Source organism: Lutjanus erythropterus, chromosome 13 (genome assembly GCF_056507025.1).
Source record: "Lutjanus erythropterus isolate fLutEry1 chromosome 13, fLutEry1.hap2, whole genome shotgun sequence".
NCBI classification, from domain to species: Eukaryota; Metazoa; Chordata; class Actinopteri; order Lutjaniformes; family Lutjanidae; genus Lutjanus; species Lutjanus erythropterus.
This window is the reverse complement of record NC_139329.1, coordinates 30,545,563-30,562,874: the sequence shown is the minus strand read 5'-3', so window position 1 is coordinate 30,562,874 and position 17,312 is coordinate 30,545,563. Positions and strand designations below refer to the sequence as shown.

Sequence of the window (17,312 nt, the reverse complement as noted above, 5' to 3'; positions counted from 1 at the left end):
TGAGCCCTCAGCCTTTTAATAGAATTTCTGCAGCAGATTAACCGTTGATCAAATGTCCCGCAGATTAGGGCCTTATCTATTTAAAAATTACCCGCATTTGTCTGAGTAGCAGGTTGGCTAAAAAAAAAAAACCTACAGCATATTCCCTTTTTCTGCATTTCAGGTTCAAAAAGCTCTCTCTGTCTCTCTCAGTGTAGGAGACTTAAAAGCGAGCGCTCGCATTTCACTAATTACATCAGTTTGGCGAGAGCAGAGCACCTCATTTTCTCCCCTTAGGACAGCAATGCTGGGTTAAAAGGACACTGCTTAAAAATCATGAGACCACAGCAAATAGCATAACTAGCCTATCTTTGAAAATTAATATGAATTCTCCCCACTCCTGAAGAGAAATATCCAATGCTCTTTGTTGCCTGCGAATTTCAGTGCGATAAAAGCGCAGGGAGCTTTTTAAGGGAAAAGCTGGATGAGGTGTATTGCAAGTGTTCAAAAAAAATAATAATAATCAAGCTGAATTTGTTCAAATCATCCTCTTCTCACCAATAAGTCTGTATGAAATTGTTCAAAGTGCAAATGCGCAGTCAGATACTATTTATAACAGACTGATGGTGAGGTAAAGTCTAAAAATATGCAAATGGGTTATTTTCAGCTGGTTTCATTCAGGCGTTTTTTTAAAAAAGCTTGACTGTCTGGCTACAACAACAGAGGGTTACACCCTCAACAAAAAGATTCTCTCTTTTATCTCAGCCAAACCTGTCAGCTATGATTACGGCACGACGCTTCTCCGCCCGCTGTCAAATCAACATTTTTTTTTTAACGTGCCGCCATGTTTCAGGACAGTGAAACTCGCTGCTGTCGCACCTTGGACTTGACAAGACTGAACGTGTGAGGTACAGCGAGGAATACAAAAGTCGCGCCTTCTCTTTTATCGTCTTGCGTAAATGATAATGGAAGATCATTGTAATTAAATCATCTACAATGACAATCAGACAGGGGCGCTGCCTGGAAGCTCTCTCTCCACCGAATCATGAGGCTTCTGTTGAATCATAGATGTGGATGGCGCAGTGTTTTTCACTTGTTAAATCATGTCATGTTTTTCTTCTTTCTGCTCTGAAAAAAAAGGCTACACAAACAAAATAAAATCTAGCTTTCTGTCTGTATCACCTGGAGAGGTCGAGGCCGTGGAAGAACAGTTATTTTGAAGTTATCTTGCTGACTGAAAGGACGTGAAAACTGACATAGAAACAGCAACACAAAAAGAGAGGAAGATTAGCTAGATGAGTAGGAGGAAGAGGAGGGAAGAGATGGAGGAGGAACAGAGCGAAGGAGGAGAAAGGGAGACGATAAGACAGACTGCAGTTATCCTTCTCGTTATCCTGAGTGGCAGCCTGGAAACAAGGGCTCTATTAAGGCAGCTCTCGGAGGACAAAGTGAGGAACAAGCGGACAGACTTTTCCTCTGCACCCTCCTGGGCTTGTTATGCCACTCTGCCACGAGCACTTCCCTCCTCTCTTTCTTCATCCTCGGCCTTCACCTTTCCACGTTTCCTTTTTTTTCCCTTTTTTTTTCACTCCGCCCGTCTACCTCCGTCTCAAAGCTGAGGCAAAAACAGAGGCGCCCTCGGCATCACCTTTCCTCATCCCTGCAGTTTGGTCTCGCTTTGAGCAGAAAAAGGCAGAGTTTGGAGTTTAGTCCAGCCTGTCCTCGTCTTTTCATCTCTGCCTTTCATTGTCCCTGCTCCCACCAACCTCTTCACTTTATCCTGGCAGCCTATTCTGATCCTGAACACGTACAGTTCTTTGCTTAAGGTGCTTGTCATAAGCCTTAGTTAATAGGTAATAAGGCCCTTATAAGATGGTTATTAATATTAATATGTATTAATAAGACTATACAAGGCTACTCCTGGATAATGCTCGGCCAGGAACAGAGAGACCTGCTGCACAGCATCCTGGATTGGATGGAGCAGATCGCAACATGCAAGACTTTGACAGGTCTCCATGTTTTGACATCGATGATCCTTTATGCTCAAACAGACACAATTGATGGACAAACTCTTAATGTGAGAACATCGGCCATATTATCACCATCTTGCTGCTGCTTTTTACATAAATCCTGTTGCGAATTTAGAAAATGCTATACTGAATTATTTCTTGGATGTATTCCTCTGTGTGAAAGAACCACAATTAAATGACCTTCAATCTTTCAATAAGTGTGAATAAAAACATCATTAACTCATTCATGATTCATAAGCATTTATAAGGAACATGCAAAAGTTTTTAAACTGCTTTAGTAAAAGTTAATAAAAGTCTCATGAGATTCTTATAATTCTTTATAATAACTTGAAATTCCCTTTAAACTAATCTTATTAGAAGTATCCTAATATAAAGTGTTGCACTGCCCTCATCATCACCTTTCCTCATCCCTGCAGTTTAGTCTCTCTTAGAGCAGAGAAAAAACAGCATTTAGAGTTTAATCCAGGCTGCCCTTATCTCTTCATCCTCTCTTTCATTGTCTCTGCTCCCAACAGCCTCTTTACTTTGTCCCGGTTGCCTGTTCTGATCCTGGACAGGAGCAGTTCTTTGCTTTTACCCCGTCTTCCTTTCCATGTCTTCTCCATTCTTTGACTGACAGATAGCCTTGGGGGCCGGGATGCGGCTCTGCTGCGTTGCATCACTCAGTGCAAAACCTGCCACTGCTGCCACATGTACATCTCCCGTACAGTAACCTAATTCAACCTGATTTCCATTTCCATGGAGGACTACCTGATAATCCTGACAGGCTCCAGGAGGAATCATTCAGAAACATTTCTGAATCCCGTCTCAACATTTCCTCCTGCTCCCAAGTCAAATGCCTTTTGACAATAAGTGGATTTTAAAAATGAGCTGAATTTGTCATGTCAGATCACGTTTACAATGACGGCTCAGCAAAGGCTGCGGAACCTTTAAGTCAATAATAATGTGTACAAAGCTTTTATTGGCCCGTACATGACACAGCGATAAGGTAAGAAATGGATTTCGGCTCCCTGCTCTTTCATGTACAGTAAAGAGTAATTGAGTGATTGTCACTGGTCCTCAGTCTTCATTACGAGAAAGAGCAAACTCAAATAATCAATCAATCATCGCGAAGCCCGAGGCAAATTGAGTTACACACTGGGTTCCAGAAGATGAAACAGACACTGAAACACAAATCCATATCTGCAAGCACTTGAGTGGGAGAGTGGATGAGTAATCATGGCAAATTGGAAACAAGCCTTGTGAACAATCGGTAGCTGCAAGCGCATACAGAATGCAATCACTCTGTATCACTTACCTATAGCTGTAAAATTCCTCCACACTTTGAAGTACAATGAAATCCTAATTTGTAAACTGATTTATGCAGTCAAAAAAACATGTAAAGTGAATTTCAGAGTGTTTTTTTATATATATTTGACAGCAAGAAGAAGACAGAGAGATATCAGAAATGCTCCTTTAGTCTCCACACCTCTGAGCGGGAAGACAGATGCATGTGTTTGACTGACAGCTGGGCCAACAGGGCCACAGATAGACAATAAGATATATTAGATCTCTTTCAAATATGTTTATTGTGAAGCATGTACACAGTATTAGAAGAGACTTCTGTAGAGTGGATATGCCTCGTTTCAGAGGCTTAACAACAAAAGACAAACAATACAAGTGAGTAAAAAAAAAGATAGAACAAGCAAAAAAAAACAAACGAAATAAAAACCATGAAGCACACAGATCAGGTAATGTGCAAATAACATGCACTCTCCCCACAACCTTCCCATCACTGAGCTGCGTCACCTAGGGGTGATAAAGTCCTTCATACTGTCATTAAGGATCTTCTCCAGAGGAGGGTATTAGTCAGTGTTGTTGTCCAGGATTTCAAAAGTCGAACATGAGAATACATTTCTTTGCACAAAGGAGACCACAGGACAGGAGATGACTGTGTGTAGGTTTTTAGAGTTTAGGGACAGACCCAAATCTGAATACGTTATTTAGTAAAGCACAGATATTGAGATGGAAACGGATATTTCATCCATCTGAAGTTGGTCAAGATTATCTCAGCATTATTAAAACAGGTTGCATCTACCGGTTTAATGCAACAAGATTGTTCCCTTCAACTGATGGACATTTCCATATATTTGTGTATTTTTACTGTCGAGTTTCTATTTCCAATACTAAACGGAATTTTTGATTTATAAAACTTAATTTTCAACTTGATTTTCAATATCCTCTGATCAAGGGGGAGGTGACGGACTGTTTCACACACATAAATCTTAATTTAGTTAAAATAAAGACAGAGAGAGATGTAGATGAAAAGTACAGTATGAAGATGTAGAAATATTTAATTATATAAATTCTTTGATCCATCATAGGCACAGCAATTGCTTTGCCAATAAATATTTGGTAAGAAAATAAAACATTTGCCCAATTTAATGTGACCTCCAATATAACCCACACCCACTTCTGCTCTTCTATCCAAACGCAGAGACCTCTACGGCCAGTATAACCAAAACTGGATCTGATCTCATTTGGACTTTAACTATCCTTTAAAGGAATGAAAATATTGCAAACTATTGCAACCCAGAATTCTTGTAAGTTAGGGCATAATGCAGAGCTATGAAATAAATCTCAGCTCTGCTGGGTCACATTTCTCACAAATTGGTGACATTTCTGGGAAGATTTTATGTAGCTTTAACTGAGTAAAACCTGTGTAATACTTTAAACTGTATCAAACAGTGTCTGACATTAAGGGAACAGATATTAACATATTTCAGACTCTTGTCCCAGATGTCCTCTGCTATTTATACCCCCGGTTCTTTTTCCCAGATCATATTTACTCATCCATGGTCTAGCAATATATTGTATACAAATTAAACTGTATGTCTTTCCACTATGCAGTCTGTCAGACGCGGGACAGTCTGTCAGGTGTTGCGTTCTCAAAAAGACGAATCTTCACAAAGTCTCTAATTTGGAGATATCTAATATAATATATAATATAAATAAATGTGCTGGTTACTGTAGTTTATAGCTAATGACTCAAGGAGCAGCATCAATATATTTGTATTAACGATGGAAAAAAAGTGAAGTGTTGCTCATGGTGACAAACCCACAGAGACTTGTCACCCACTCTGCAGCTCCCGTCAGCTCTTCTGAGTGCTGAAGCATCTTTTAGCTCATAGTTTTGGTTTGAATGGCTGATTCAGTCTCTCTTCACTCTCATCACCGGTTCCAGCCGCAGCTGTTTCTAGTGAAAAAGCTCTGACAGACTCACAGAGTTAGCAACTTCCTTGTGATCACAGCGAAGCTCTGAGCAGCTAAAGAGCCACATATTTCTCCCAGGAGGTGGTGGAAACCAAACAAACAGATCTAAAAGATGACAAATGAAAGATGACAAATGAATGCTAATGTTGTTCTGTGTCTGCTGCTAAGCAACGGTTTTCTAAAAGGTTCGGGATATAAACACTTTAAGGTGTCAATGTTGGGTTGACAGCTTGTGGAGCTGCCCTTTAAGTGACCAAAAAAATCAGTTAATGCAGGTTCAAGTACAAGGACTACACCATTTAGCACCAAAACTGACCGGACTTGACATTTGCACTTCAATGTGCTACAGCTGACTTTGTAATTTGCTAGCAAGCCTGAAAAATATGTGGTGAAATTGTATGAGGATAGTCAGTGTCTTAACTACAATAGATGCTGAAGTTAAACAATGAAGCTTAAAAAAGGTCCACCAAAAAAACAATATCAGTTTAATATACTATGTATTTATAACAATTTCACTACTTTTCTTTACTTTGCCATCAGGCAGGCTTTTCTCACAGGAAACTGCTGTTATATAAGCCAAATATCGCTCTCTCCAAACTAACCAGACTCCATGGGTGAAATCAGTAATATTATCTTGCTGAACGCAGGTGTTGCTGGTCTCCTGCTGCAGTGATCCATTAGTTTGTTTGTGTTATTATGTGGCTTTGGAGAAGCCGGAATATCCAGACCAGCAACTCCTGCTGTCTACGAGGTAAAATGACTGATTACACTGATTGAGTTTGGTTGGTTTAGTGAAAGCTATATTCGGCTTTCATAACGGAAGTTTCCCATCGGAAAAAGCTGTCTGACAGGAGAATGAAGCATTGAAAATATTCTGAATATAGCTAAACTTAAACTGATGTTGATTTTGTTTAGGTGTGCTGTTGCCGACCCCATTCACAGCAGTACATTTTTTAGCTTCCATGCCAGTACTCTTTTCTGCTTCTCCAAACTGGGAGCGTGTCGACAAGCATTTACTGTAGGTAATAAACTGACTATTGGTAAGTACCTCATACGACCTCGCATCAAATAATCCGAACTATCCCTTTAAAAGTGTCTGCACGCATTTCAGCACACACTTCATTTCCAGCAAAATAAATCACAGGATTAGGAATCTGAGTTTTGGAGTGAGATTGAAGATGATACAGGAAATAAATATGTTATTTGAATATTAAATCTATTATATGTTACACAAATTTTCACTTTATTTTACTTTAATTTTTGTGTTTTATGGGGTTAAAGGGTGGGATGGCATGGGAGGGATATACAGTAGCTATAAAGTTGTTTCATACCACGGTTTCTTTACTTTTGTGAAGTAACTACTGTAAGGGATGACAGACCGATAAAGTATACAAATAAACAAAATTAAGTGTCTGCATGTAGAGAATTTACCCACAGACAGATAAATAACTGCTATGTGCAAAGACAAATGGTTCCACCATGAAACCAAAAAATGAAGAAAGATACATTTTCCACTTCTGGATGCCAATTTTCTTCTCAAAACACAGGGCGTCTAATTAACAGAGCAGAGCTGTATGCTGCATTAGAGGAAAACATGCCATTTAATTTCCATTGGCCTTTACAGCACTGTAGCTGTCCAGTTCCCAGTGCAGCTGACTGCAGTGCAGCAGCTACAGCAGCGAGCTATCCCTGGGAGATGTGTCATTTAGGTAGAAGCAGCAGGTTGCGCTCAGCTAAACGACAGCTCCGGCCATTAGCAGGGTCTAATTAAGACACACTAATTACGGGTGATGGAGTGAGTGCTTTGTGAGGCCGTCTCTAAATAAATAATGAATACATAATCACTGTGCTTAAACAAGCCGCTTGAGCTTAAACAGTCACAGGCCCCCGGGCCTTGTGGGTAAAGCGTGGAGAAAAAGGAGGGAGAGAGGGAGAGCTGCAGCGATGCATCACGGGAACTGTCGGGGGGAGCGGGTGGGCAAAAAAAAATTTAATATGGTTTTAAATATTCACTACCTGAGCCTGAGTGTTGGGTGGGAGTCGCCCAGGGGAGATTTCAACTATGATGAGGTAGTGATGTTTCTTTCTTACCTAGCATTGTGTAATACTTGCTGTGGCCCTCGCTGTTTCACGTTACACAACAACAACACATCAACAACTGCAGGCAACTCTCCTGTCCTGCGTAACTGAACCTGCACAGGTCTGTTTTTCATGCTCATCTTCACACTTGTATCCGTCGAAGGACCAGTGTGTAGGATTTAGCGGCATCAAACGATGAGCTTGCAGGCTGCAAATACCTCCGCCTCAACATTGTTTTTTTAATGTTTCCGGTCACAAATCTACTTCACAAAGTCAATTTTACCTTTTTGCAAAATTTATTTAACCCTGAATCATTTACATTGTTCTTCTCCCACTGTTGCTGCTTCTGTCTTTCTATCCAGCGTGTATGGTTCTTAAAGTTTTAGACCCTACCAACTAAAATAACTAACCTACAACTCCATCTCATGGAAAAGGTGACCAATTACAGAAGAGCATTAATGTGTTAGCCAGCTCTTAGCTCACATTTCACATTTGTGCTGGGTTCAATGTTAATGTTTTTGGGTTTTTTTTTCACATACCCAGTTGGCCAGTTGGGTCAGAAATCTACTTGCCTGAAGTCAATTGTAACTTGCCAGACTTACTTGCCCAACATGGCATTTTACTTGCCCAGGTGAGCAGATGATCCTTATTGCTGAGGCCCGTTTGTGTCTAGCCCTCAGCGGCCCGATTAGTTTCTCAAGTGGCTCACCATGAAAAGTAACTGCCACCGCTGTTGTGGTGGCCGTCACACCTGTGCAAAACGCAAAAGGACCTTCGTAGAGCCAGAATTTGGCTTGGTCATTCTGGGCTACTGTAGAAACATGGTGTCACAACATGGAGGACACACACCTCTGTAAAATAAATGTTCATTTCGGAGGTAACAAAAACACAAAGATTCTTATTTTTGTGTTATTATACACTAATGAAAAAATACTTATGAATATTATATGTAATTTCTAGCATATTCTGCCAATACACCCCCTTAAATCTTACACACTGGACCTTTAATGTATCTGCTCATATTCACCCGACCATCTGCGTGTCTTGCTATTTATCTTCCTGCTATTCTATCTCTTGTTTTGTCTTTCAGTCTGCTAAGTTTTTGTCTGTCTGGTCTGTCTTTCAGTCTAAAACTCTGACAAGCTTCCAATCAATGTAAATGAGGTCTGAGGGAACAAATTGTTTGTCTGGCCCCGTTCAGCTCTCCGTCCTGGTCGATAATTCAACGTGACCTCGGGGCTCCTCACTCCTCCTCTCACCGCTTTCAAAGTTTCCTCATGAACTCAGCAGCCATCCACTCATCTCCTCCCATCCTCCTCCTCCTCCTTCTGCTCTTCTTCATTGCTATTTTTCCTCTTCCATTTTTACATCTCGTTATAAATCACCTCCTTTTAGCTTCCTCCCTTCCTCTCATCTTATCTCCTCTCATCTGCCATTATCCAATAATTAAACATCCTCTACTTTCATCACTTCTTAACTGTCTTTTTATTCTCAAACTTTGCTTTTCTCTCTCTTCTCTTCCTCGTAGAAAAGGTTGGAAAAACTTGGAAAAAATACTGAATATTTCATTGGTGTAACAAAGAATACGGAGGCTCTGATGAAAAGGCGCCATTTCACTCACATAAACAGAACATTTCCCTCCTTAGATCACTTCCCTTTATGAGAGTATCACTTTGGAAGAGGGAGTCTGCTGGTAAATGATCACGACTTGAGAAAATGAGAGTTTTTCCCTACCAATAAAACATCAATTTACAGTGTAGGTGTATTGCACCGGGGCTCCCTGATGGTGCTCTTGAACATAACCCTCCAGGAGTGTGTAGGAGTCACAAATCTAAACTGCATCATTAACACCAAACATAAAAATCTTTTATCTCTCTCTCCTTGTCCTGAAAGAAGGTTGTTGATGCTAAAGTAGCCTCAGTGTGATTCAGCACCGCTGATTAAAAGTGCTCGTGAGGACATGAGACTGCAGATGAATTGAAAGATGAAAGGGAGAGGTGTCCATCCACAGCATCTGATCAAATGCTCCTCTCCCCCGAGGAGCCCGCAGTGTCCTTTTGAGAGGCCATCCGAGGACAGCAGAGACGGCCATTAGTTATAGAACTGACAGCGTAGTGACAGAAAATTTTAACCGGTGGCCAAGGGCCCTAACAAGCTTAGAGGGACTTGAAAGGAGAAGATAATGAGCTGAAAATAAAGGAAATACAAAGGATACATTCACATTCATCTCATAGGAAGGAACAGTTCGGAAATTCAGTCAATAAATACGCAAAAGAGACAGGGATGTTCACAGATGTCGTGTCTAATTATTTCATGCAGGGGATACCGGCTCCTAAAAAATCTTTACAATCCAACGGAGCCTGTCTCCTAAAATCATCTTAAAGCCCAGATGATCATAAAGTCCGTTCTATAAATCTTCTTATATTTGTGGACTATTTTCTAAAGACTCATACATCACAAGCTCTTTCAGCTAACTTATCTTGATGGAACAGCAACATGATTTATTTAATCTGTTTGGTTTTGTTTATTTCAATTAATCATTAAGTCTATACTTTTATCAACGAGTGCTGTGATATATACTTTGTGTATAAAGTGGTGTTTTACGCAACGTGAGTGAAGATCTTTAAATGCAAACAACAAATAAATAAATAGCCCCGTAAGCTAAGATAGGATAAAATAGAAATTATGAATGATGATATCCTGCTTTTCAAGGAAATATTTATTTATATTTTTGCTTGTAAAGTGCTTGATGCTTTGCAACAAATAACCATGAATTGTGCATAATTATATCTGCCAATTTCCATTACAATTCTCCTCTTCATCAGTCGTCCAAAGGTGCCCAGAGCAACCTTTGCAATGATGACTACACTTTGATGGACAGAGGTGTAAGCTACAGTAATCAATTATAATAAACCATTCAGGTATTTCATCCTTATTTTTCACTGCACTCTTGAAATAAATTGGTTTTCACTTACATATGCCAAAGCCAGCCTGTGACTTCAATGTTATATCAATCTCATCTTGCCAAAGTGCCACTTTCCCTGATCTTTTGTTCTCTCTTTCAGTCTCTCATCTTCTTTTATTCTGATGTGTTATGTCACTTGTGTTTTTCTTAGATATAAGCTTAAGTGCAATGTCTAGCAACTAATTTGTTTGAAGCACGCCAGGCTTACTTTCTTACACCTCCAGTCAGTAATATATAAAACTGCTGGAAGCTCTGATTGTTGACTTTAAGTTAGGCTACTTTTTAATAAAATGTGTATTGCATGCTTCACATTTTGTGTATCTTAGAGCTACAACAAAGAACTTTCATGTTGATTTTGGAGAAAAGCCTTGGATTTCCACCACCATAATGTCAAAGAATAAAAATGTCACCCTGCTTCTTTCTAAATGGCTAGTGTACTACTCACAGCAGTTTTGTCTTGGACAACACAGACTCATTTCATCTGACTTCAAGGAGAGTCTGACCTGGCAGCAGCCAATAAGAACAACTACATAGAAATAATAGTCTTCTTGTGAAGGGTCTTATTTGTCTTATTTGTTTATGTGCATCATATTGAGGCATCCATGGTAACTTTAACATATATATAATGGTTTATTTTATGGCAATAAAAGACTTGTTAAGAAGTTGCTTTTCAGGCCAAGACAGGCAGCAGCACAGATAACATGGCTGCAGACATAAGACAAATATAAATATATATATATATGAAATATATATAATACAAATGAAAATAAAGGATAAGTTATAGAACTATAAGATATCAAAACAACAACTTTCAAAACATCTACACCCATATCTACCTGTTTCCAGGTCATTTAGAATCGCTTTAAAAGCATCCAATGAGATTTACGTGATTTTGAGAGTGATTTCAAGCTGAGTGAAGCATTTAACTGCCCCCTTTTTGGAAAGTGTCATTGTAGAGATTGTAAAGCTCCCTGAGGAAAAATTGTGATTTGTGATTTTACGCTATTCAAATAAAATTTGACTTGACTTAAATTGTACCACACACCATGGGCAGTGGACATTAAAAAGCGGCGCATTTGTTTTTACTCTATAGTGCTGTTTTCAGAAAAATACGTGGGAAGATTTAATCTCTAAAATCAATTTATATTGGGAAACAAGGCCTGGGAAAATACATTGGGGCAACCTTGCTTCTCTGCACTTAACAAACCTTATGAGAAAAAAAAAATCACTTGAAACAGAAAACAAAATGGAGTCACAGTCAAATTTAACAGCGGCTTCAGCCTTAACAAGACACAGTGTTTTGATTTTACCACATCACAGAAATTCAGTTATAGGTAAGTGATCAATCACACAAACTAATTGCTGCACTCCTTCTATTTGGCATTCAAGCAATTATCGGTAAAAAAAAAAAAAAAAAAGAAAAGAAACAGGCTTTAACAGACATATTAGGCCTGACTGTGAAGCATCCTAATAGCTACAGCAGCACATTTTTATTCTCTGGTTTTCTCCAAGCTGGGGGAAGAAAATGGCTGCCCATTTTACTGAAAAATAAACCTAATATTCCAGCATTTGCCCATCTCTCACCCGAGCCATATAAGGAACAGCACCAGCCCGGGGCTACAATATTGACTATGCGGCATGTTCAGGGCACACATTACATGGCTGGCCCTGCGTACATTTATATCCATGACTGAAGTGTATGTGCCCTGCCGCAGCTGTATCCTGCATAATTCATGATGTGTCAGAGTTCTTCTCTTGCTGGTGTCTGTCTGTCAGCACTGCATGTCCCCTGTCCCTCCCCATCCATTCCCCCCGAATGGTAATGACAAGCCACCGAGCGCGCACACACACACACACACACACACACACACACACACACACACACACACACACACACACACACAAAATGATCATAACACAAACAGAAAACACATTAACACACATCTACATACAATTACACCCAGATAGACACAGAATTTTACCCAAACATAGCCACGTACAAGAATCCAAAACGGGGAAGCAAACTGTTAGTGTCGCCTCATAAGTAAATGTGTGTGTATGGTCCTAGGTGTGTGCGTGCGTGTGTGTGTGTGTGTATCCACGCTGCCTTGAAGAGCTCCTGTTCGGTGTCTTATGACAGGCCGTCAGTCTGCCGCTGCAGCAGCAGAAGTGCTGGAGTCCCCCGAGAGGCCTCTAAAAGCTCACAGGGTTTCTCGGGGTGGGGAGCCCAGACTTAGTGAAAGCTTTTCCATGTTCATCCACCCAGCCCTGCTCCTCCTCCTCCTCCTCCTCCTGCAGCACCGACTCTGCGCCAGCCTCATTCCGCATCCAAATGCGGAGAAAACTCGCTAACCCCTACCCTCTAACCACCCATCCCTTTCCTTACATTTCCCATCCCATCTCCGCATCTGTCAGTTTTTCCCAACATCTCTGTATCTTCCTTTCCACTTCACCTCCTCTCACCCCCCTCGTTGTTACCTCCCTTTCCACTCCCTCCTCGAGTTTTGCATCTGTCACTCTCCCCGTACGTCTCCATCTCTTCTCCCCAAACTGCTGCTCCCACCCCCTCCTCCCCACCAGCAGAGCAGCATATCCAACAGTACATTAACCTCCATACATCTCTGTGAGCTTCTCCAGTAGACACTTGGCTCACTGGGAGCTGCTGTTACACTGCGAGGAGACAGTAAGGAGGACGCCTTCTTTCACACTGAATGACTGGTGAAGTCTCTAAACAGTGCCAGAGGCTGTAGCCCTGTAGCACTGGGGCCCTGACGGTGGTCCTGCACTATAAAACCACAACACACGAGGACGTAGCTGTCACAAAGCCAACTCGGACGAGATTAGGAAGGGAAAAGAGAGATAGACATGCACGCTGAAGCAGCAGCTGCGGTGACAAACATCTTGTCGCCTGAGGCATAATGAGCGTGCAGGAGGCTTGGCGTGCATGTGAGCGCTTGTTTGTGTTCGCGTCCCCGAACCTGGAATTCTAATCAGCCTCAATGATGAGAGAGAGCAGAGGAGAGGAGCCTAAAAACAGACTGATCCCTGAGCCACCAATCATTCATCCCCTGATTCCTCTCATGGTGTGATTAAGAAAAAGACAACTGTATTCATGGAGAAAATTGTTTGCAACCAGTTGTTTTTCAGTCACATTTCACAGAGGAAAGAGGATTATAAAGGGTTGGTTCACCTAAATTAGACTAAAACATATTTCCTCACTTACTTGTACTGATATTTAGTCACGCAAATAGTTATGGTTTCATTTATTATTATTAATAATTAGATTTTGGGAAAACGAAGATTGATGCCACTCTTATACCTGTCATATAAATATGAAGTTGCACCAAGAAATTTTGTGTTCTATTAATAATACATAAACGAGCAATAATGTCTTCATTTAGTAAGCTTTAGTGGTCCTGATATTTATTTTCTACCTTTGGAAACAGCCAGGTTAGTTGTTTCCCCCTGTTCCCAGCCTTTATGCTAAGCTAACCTGTCTCCTAGCATTAGCTTCATATTCAACAGATAGGCATGAATTATATTGATCTTCTCATCTAACTTTTGGCAAGAAGAAGAAAAGATGAAGAAGTGAAGGGAAATTAGTCCCTATAAAATTTATACTGAAGAATTACATGCAATTAACTTACAAAATGAATTTAGTTGTAATCTGTTACAGTTACTGAGAAAAAAATATGTAATTTAATTACAGTTATGAATCAAAACTTTGCCTGGCAGAGATATGGACTCTCTTTTTTAGTATCTGCCTGAATCAAATCAAATTTAACTATTTTTGTTCGTTATACCCTTGAAATGATCTTGAACAGAGTTTTCAAGGATTTCTGACATTGGTGGAACGTCACACTGCTTTAAGGAAGGGAATGAACATTTTTTTTAAACATTTCTGTCATATGATCTGCCTTTCACGGTGACTGACCGCAATAACAGAAAAGACAGTAGTCAAATCTATGGATACATACGGGTCACGCAAGGTTAAATTGATTTTTTCAATGCAGTGAGCATAATTCACCTGCAGTAATTGGGGTGAAGACAGAAATCTCAAAAACCCGTGCAAATGAAACCAAAAGTATTTACATGGCTAGATACCATTAACATTTCAGCTCTATGAATTTCATGGAGATATTAAACTGATTTTGAAAAAGCTGATGAGGAAGCAGTTCTTGGATCTGACAGCAATGCAACACAAAGCTGGAGCTCCTGACGCACAGATAAGCAATCAATGTCTACAAAAAAAGTCACAGCTCTGTGTTAAGGTAAAGAAAAGGTCAAGAAAATCTATATGCACACGTGTCTGTCTATTACCTGTGACACAGTGTTCATTCATTGAGTATTGAGCACTGGTGTGATGGGAAAGTTGAACGTGACTGAAAACTCTCTTGTGTATGACTGAAGTTGTGCATTCACTGTACTTGCGATCGTTTTACCCCGAGGAAGATCAGTGTATGGTCGATATGTGGCTTGTTTTTAATCATGTAACTTCTACAGTAAAACTTTTAAACTTTTTAACTTTAACAAAGCAGTGTGCTTTGACTTTGTAGGGTATTTCATCCCTTTTTGCGGACAGGGATATCCATTAATGAAGACCAAAAAAAAAACCTTCAACCCACCCTCGATATGATTGATCTGATGAAAATAAAATCGTGAACTCTACAACAAAGAAACGTTTCCCACAAAATTTAGCATTTATCGTAGATCTCTGCTTTTCACATACCGAGAAATGAATAGAATCACCTTGGACAAAGCTGCCGTCCTTTGATGGACTATCCGGTGAGTGTTTTTTGACGCTCACAAAAGTGGGTAAGGGTAGAGAGGGAGACGAAAAAGAGAAAGGCAGGGATCTAAAACACTATAGAAGGTAATGAAATGTGTGATTGCCTGGACTGTGCCATTACTAAGAGGTCCTCAGAACCTTCTCTGCTGCAAAATGGGGAGGAGGATAAGTCATTATGGTTAGGTGTGTTAACACATTCTCAGTAGGTCTAACACACACACACACACACACACACACACACACACACACGCACACACACACTCCTCTTCCTCAGCATCTCTGAGCACCATGAGGAAATTCATTTACTTTAAGACGGGCAGTAAAAAGGATGCCTCGTAAAAAAAAGGTCCTTTATGTGCAATCAATACCTGAACCAATGAGCAAGCAGAGAGGCTCAGTTTGCTCCGCTCAAACACAAGCAGCACACACTGAGAGAACCGTCATGACTTGACTTTCTATTAGCTCGGCTGCTTTTGTCCTGAAGGACACTCCAGGAAAGGTTCAAACGGGTTATGAGGAAGGTGTTTCTGCTATAGATTAGACATACGGCACGTCTGCCACGACCACCGGGATTATCATCTTTGCTGGTTAACTTAAATCAGCAGCACTGCAGGGGACGACACACTGAATAGGATTCAAAGCGCGGAGTCTTATCACAGCATTGTGTTTGACATATTTCCACGTAAAAGAGCAACGACTGATATGGTCTCTGTTATAAACACAGGCTGACTTAATACTCGGTTAAGCTATCATCGCCTATCGGATATCATGCATCAGGAGTTTTTGCAGCTGTAATTCTGATGTGGCTCGGAGCCTACGCTCTTAGAAATAAGGGTTCTCCCTAAAGGACTCGTCAGAACCATTTGCTTCTGAAGAACCCCTTTATGAAGAAAGGGTTTGTCATTAAGAATCCTCTTCATCCAAAGAACCCTTTTTTAGAATCAAAGATTGTTGGAGTCCCTGAAGAACTCTTTCGTCAAGGGTTCTTTGTACCATATTATAGTTCTTGAGAGAACCCCCTAGGTAGGTTCTAGATTGAACCTTGGAATATGAAAACTTCTCAGAAGAAACCCAAGTGTGTTCTAGGTAATAAAAAACTTGGAATATAAAAAAGTGCTCATTATGTCGGGTTCTAGGTAGAAGATTTCCAAGCGGAAACTTTATCAAAGGAATCAAAAAGGGTTCTCCTATAGGTACAAGCCCAAAAACCCTTTGTGGTTCTAGTTAGCACCTTTATTTCTTAGAGCACATGAGGAGGAACGGCACACTGATTAATATGAGCTGTGATATGAGGTAATTCCCATACTGCTGCAACTGCAGTTCAAACTCTCCGTCAGGCCGTTGGAAGAGGTACAAGCTCATTATTCACCATGGAGCGCAGACACACACCGTCAGACGCACTCACGGACACAGCAGAACGGAAACATCTCAGCATTTACGCCTGTTCTGTCGAGATCAGAACAAAGAAATCTCCACAAAAGCGAGAATCATCGCTGCCTTTTTAAACAAGAAGCCCCGATATGCCCGGATAACTAAAGCAACAACTTTGATGTTAAGTACCTTTCCACTCTAATCTCCCCTCCTCTTTCTGTTTGTCCTTTTCCTGTTAGATCTGAAGAAAGTAAAACAGCCCCCTCACTTTACGTCACCTTCTCGTCCCGTCTTGCGCGTTCAGGCAAAACTCTTCCTCGAGATTTATTCTGAGGAGAGAAATGTAGGAGTGGAACTAAAAATGAACTCTTACCTGTCTCACATCTCTTCCCAGTAAATCCTTGCTGGCAAACGCAGTTGTTAGGTGAGACGCAGGTTCCTCCATTCTGGCACAATCCGTCACACATAGCTAGAGGTAGACCAGAGGAGGAGAGCTATTACTCACCAAGATTAACGAGCATTAACTATGTAATTAGACCAGCAGCAGCTTATGTATTTGCATACAGAATAAGAGCTAATTTGGTGATGTGATTCATTACAGGCTCTCACGATATTATTTCGGATGATTAATGGATCTCACCAAGGTTAATTCAGAAATGTTCATTATCCATGGCTAGGCTGTTAGTTAATGTGTCCCCAAAACACAGAGAAGTCATTGAAGTTGACAGAATGCAATGGAAATAAATGAAATATATGCACAAATCTGCATCCCAAGAATCAAAATTAAAAACAATAGAAAGCCCTGTCCAACACCAGGAGTACCACACAGAGCGTCAGGTTTTCTTAA

General features: G+C 40.5%; 1 protein-coding gene across 1 annotated transcript in view; it reads right to left on the bottom strand.

Annotated features, from left to right (window-relative positions):
- The window catches only part of nell2a (neural EGFL like 2a), a 113,766-nt gene that overhangs the window by 18,117 nt on the left and 78,337 nt on the right, over window positions 1–17,312 (bottom strand). Inside the window, exon 15 of the mRNA XM_084734413.1 lies at window positions 16,839–16,934. Within this exon, the coding sequence (XP_084590539.1) occupies window positions 16,839–16,934 (96 nt within the window). The remainder of the gene's footprint in view (window positions 1–16,838; window positions 16,935–17,312) is intronic.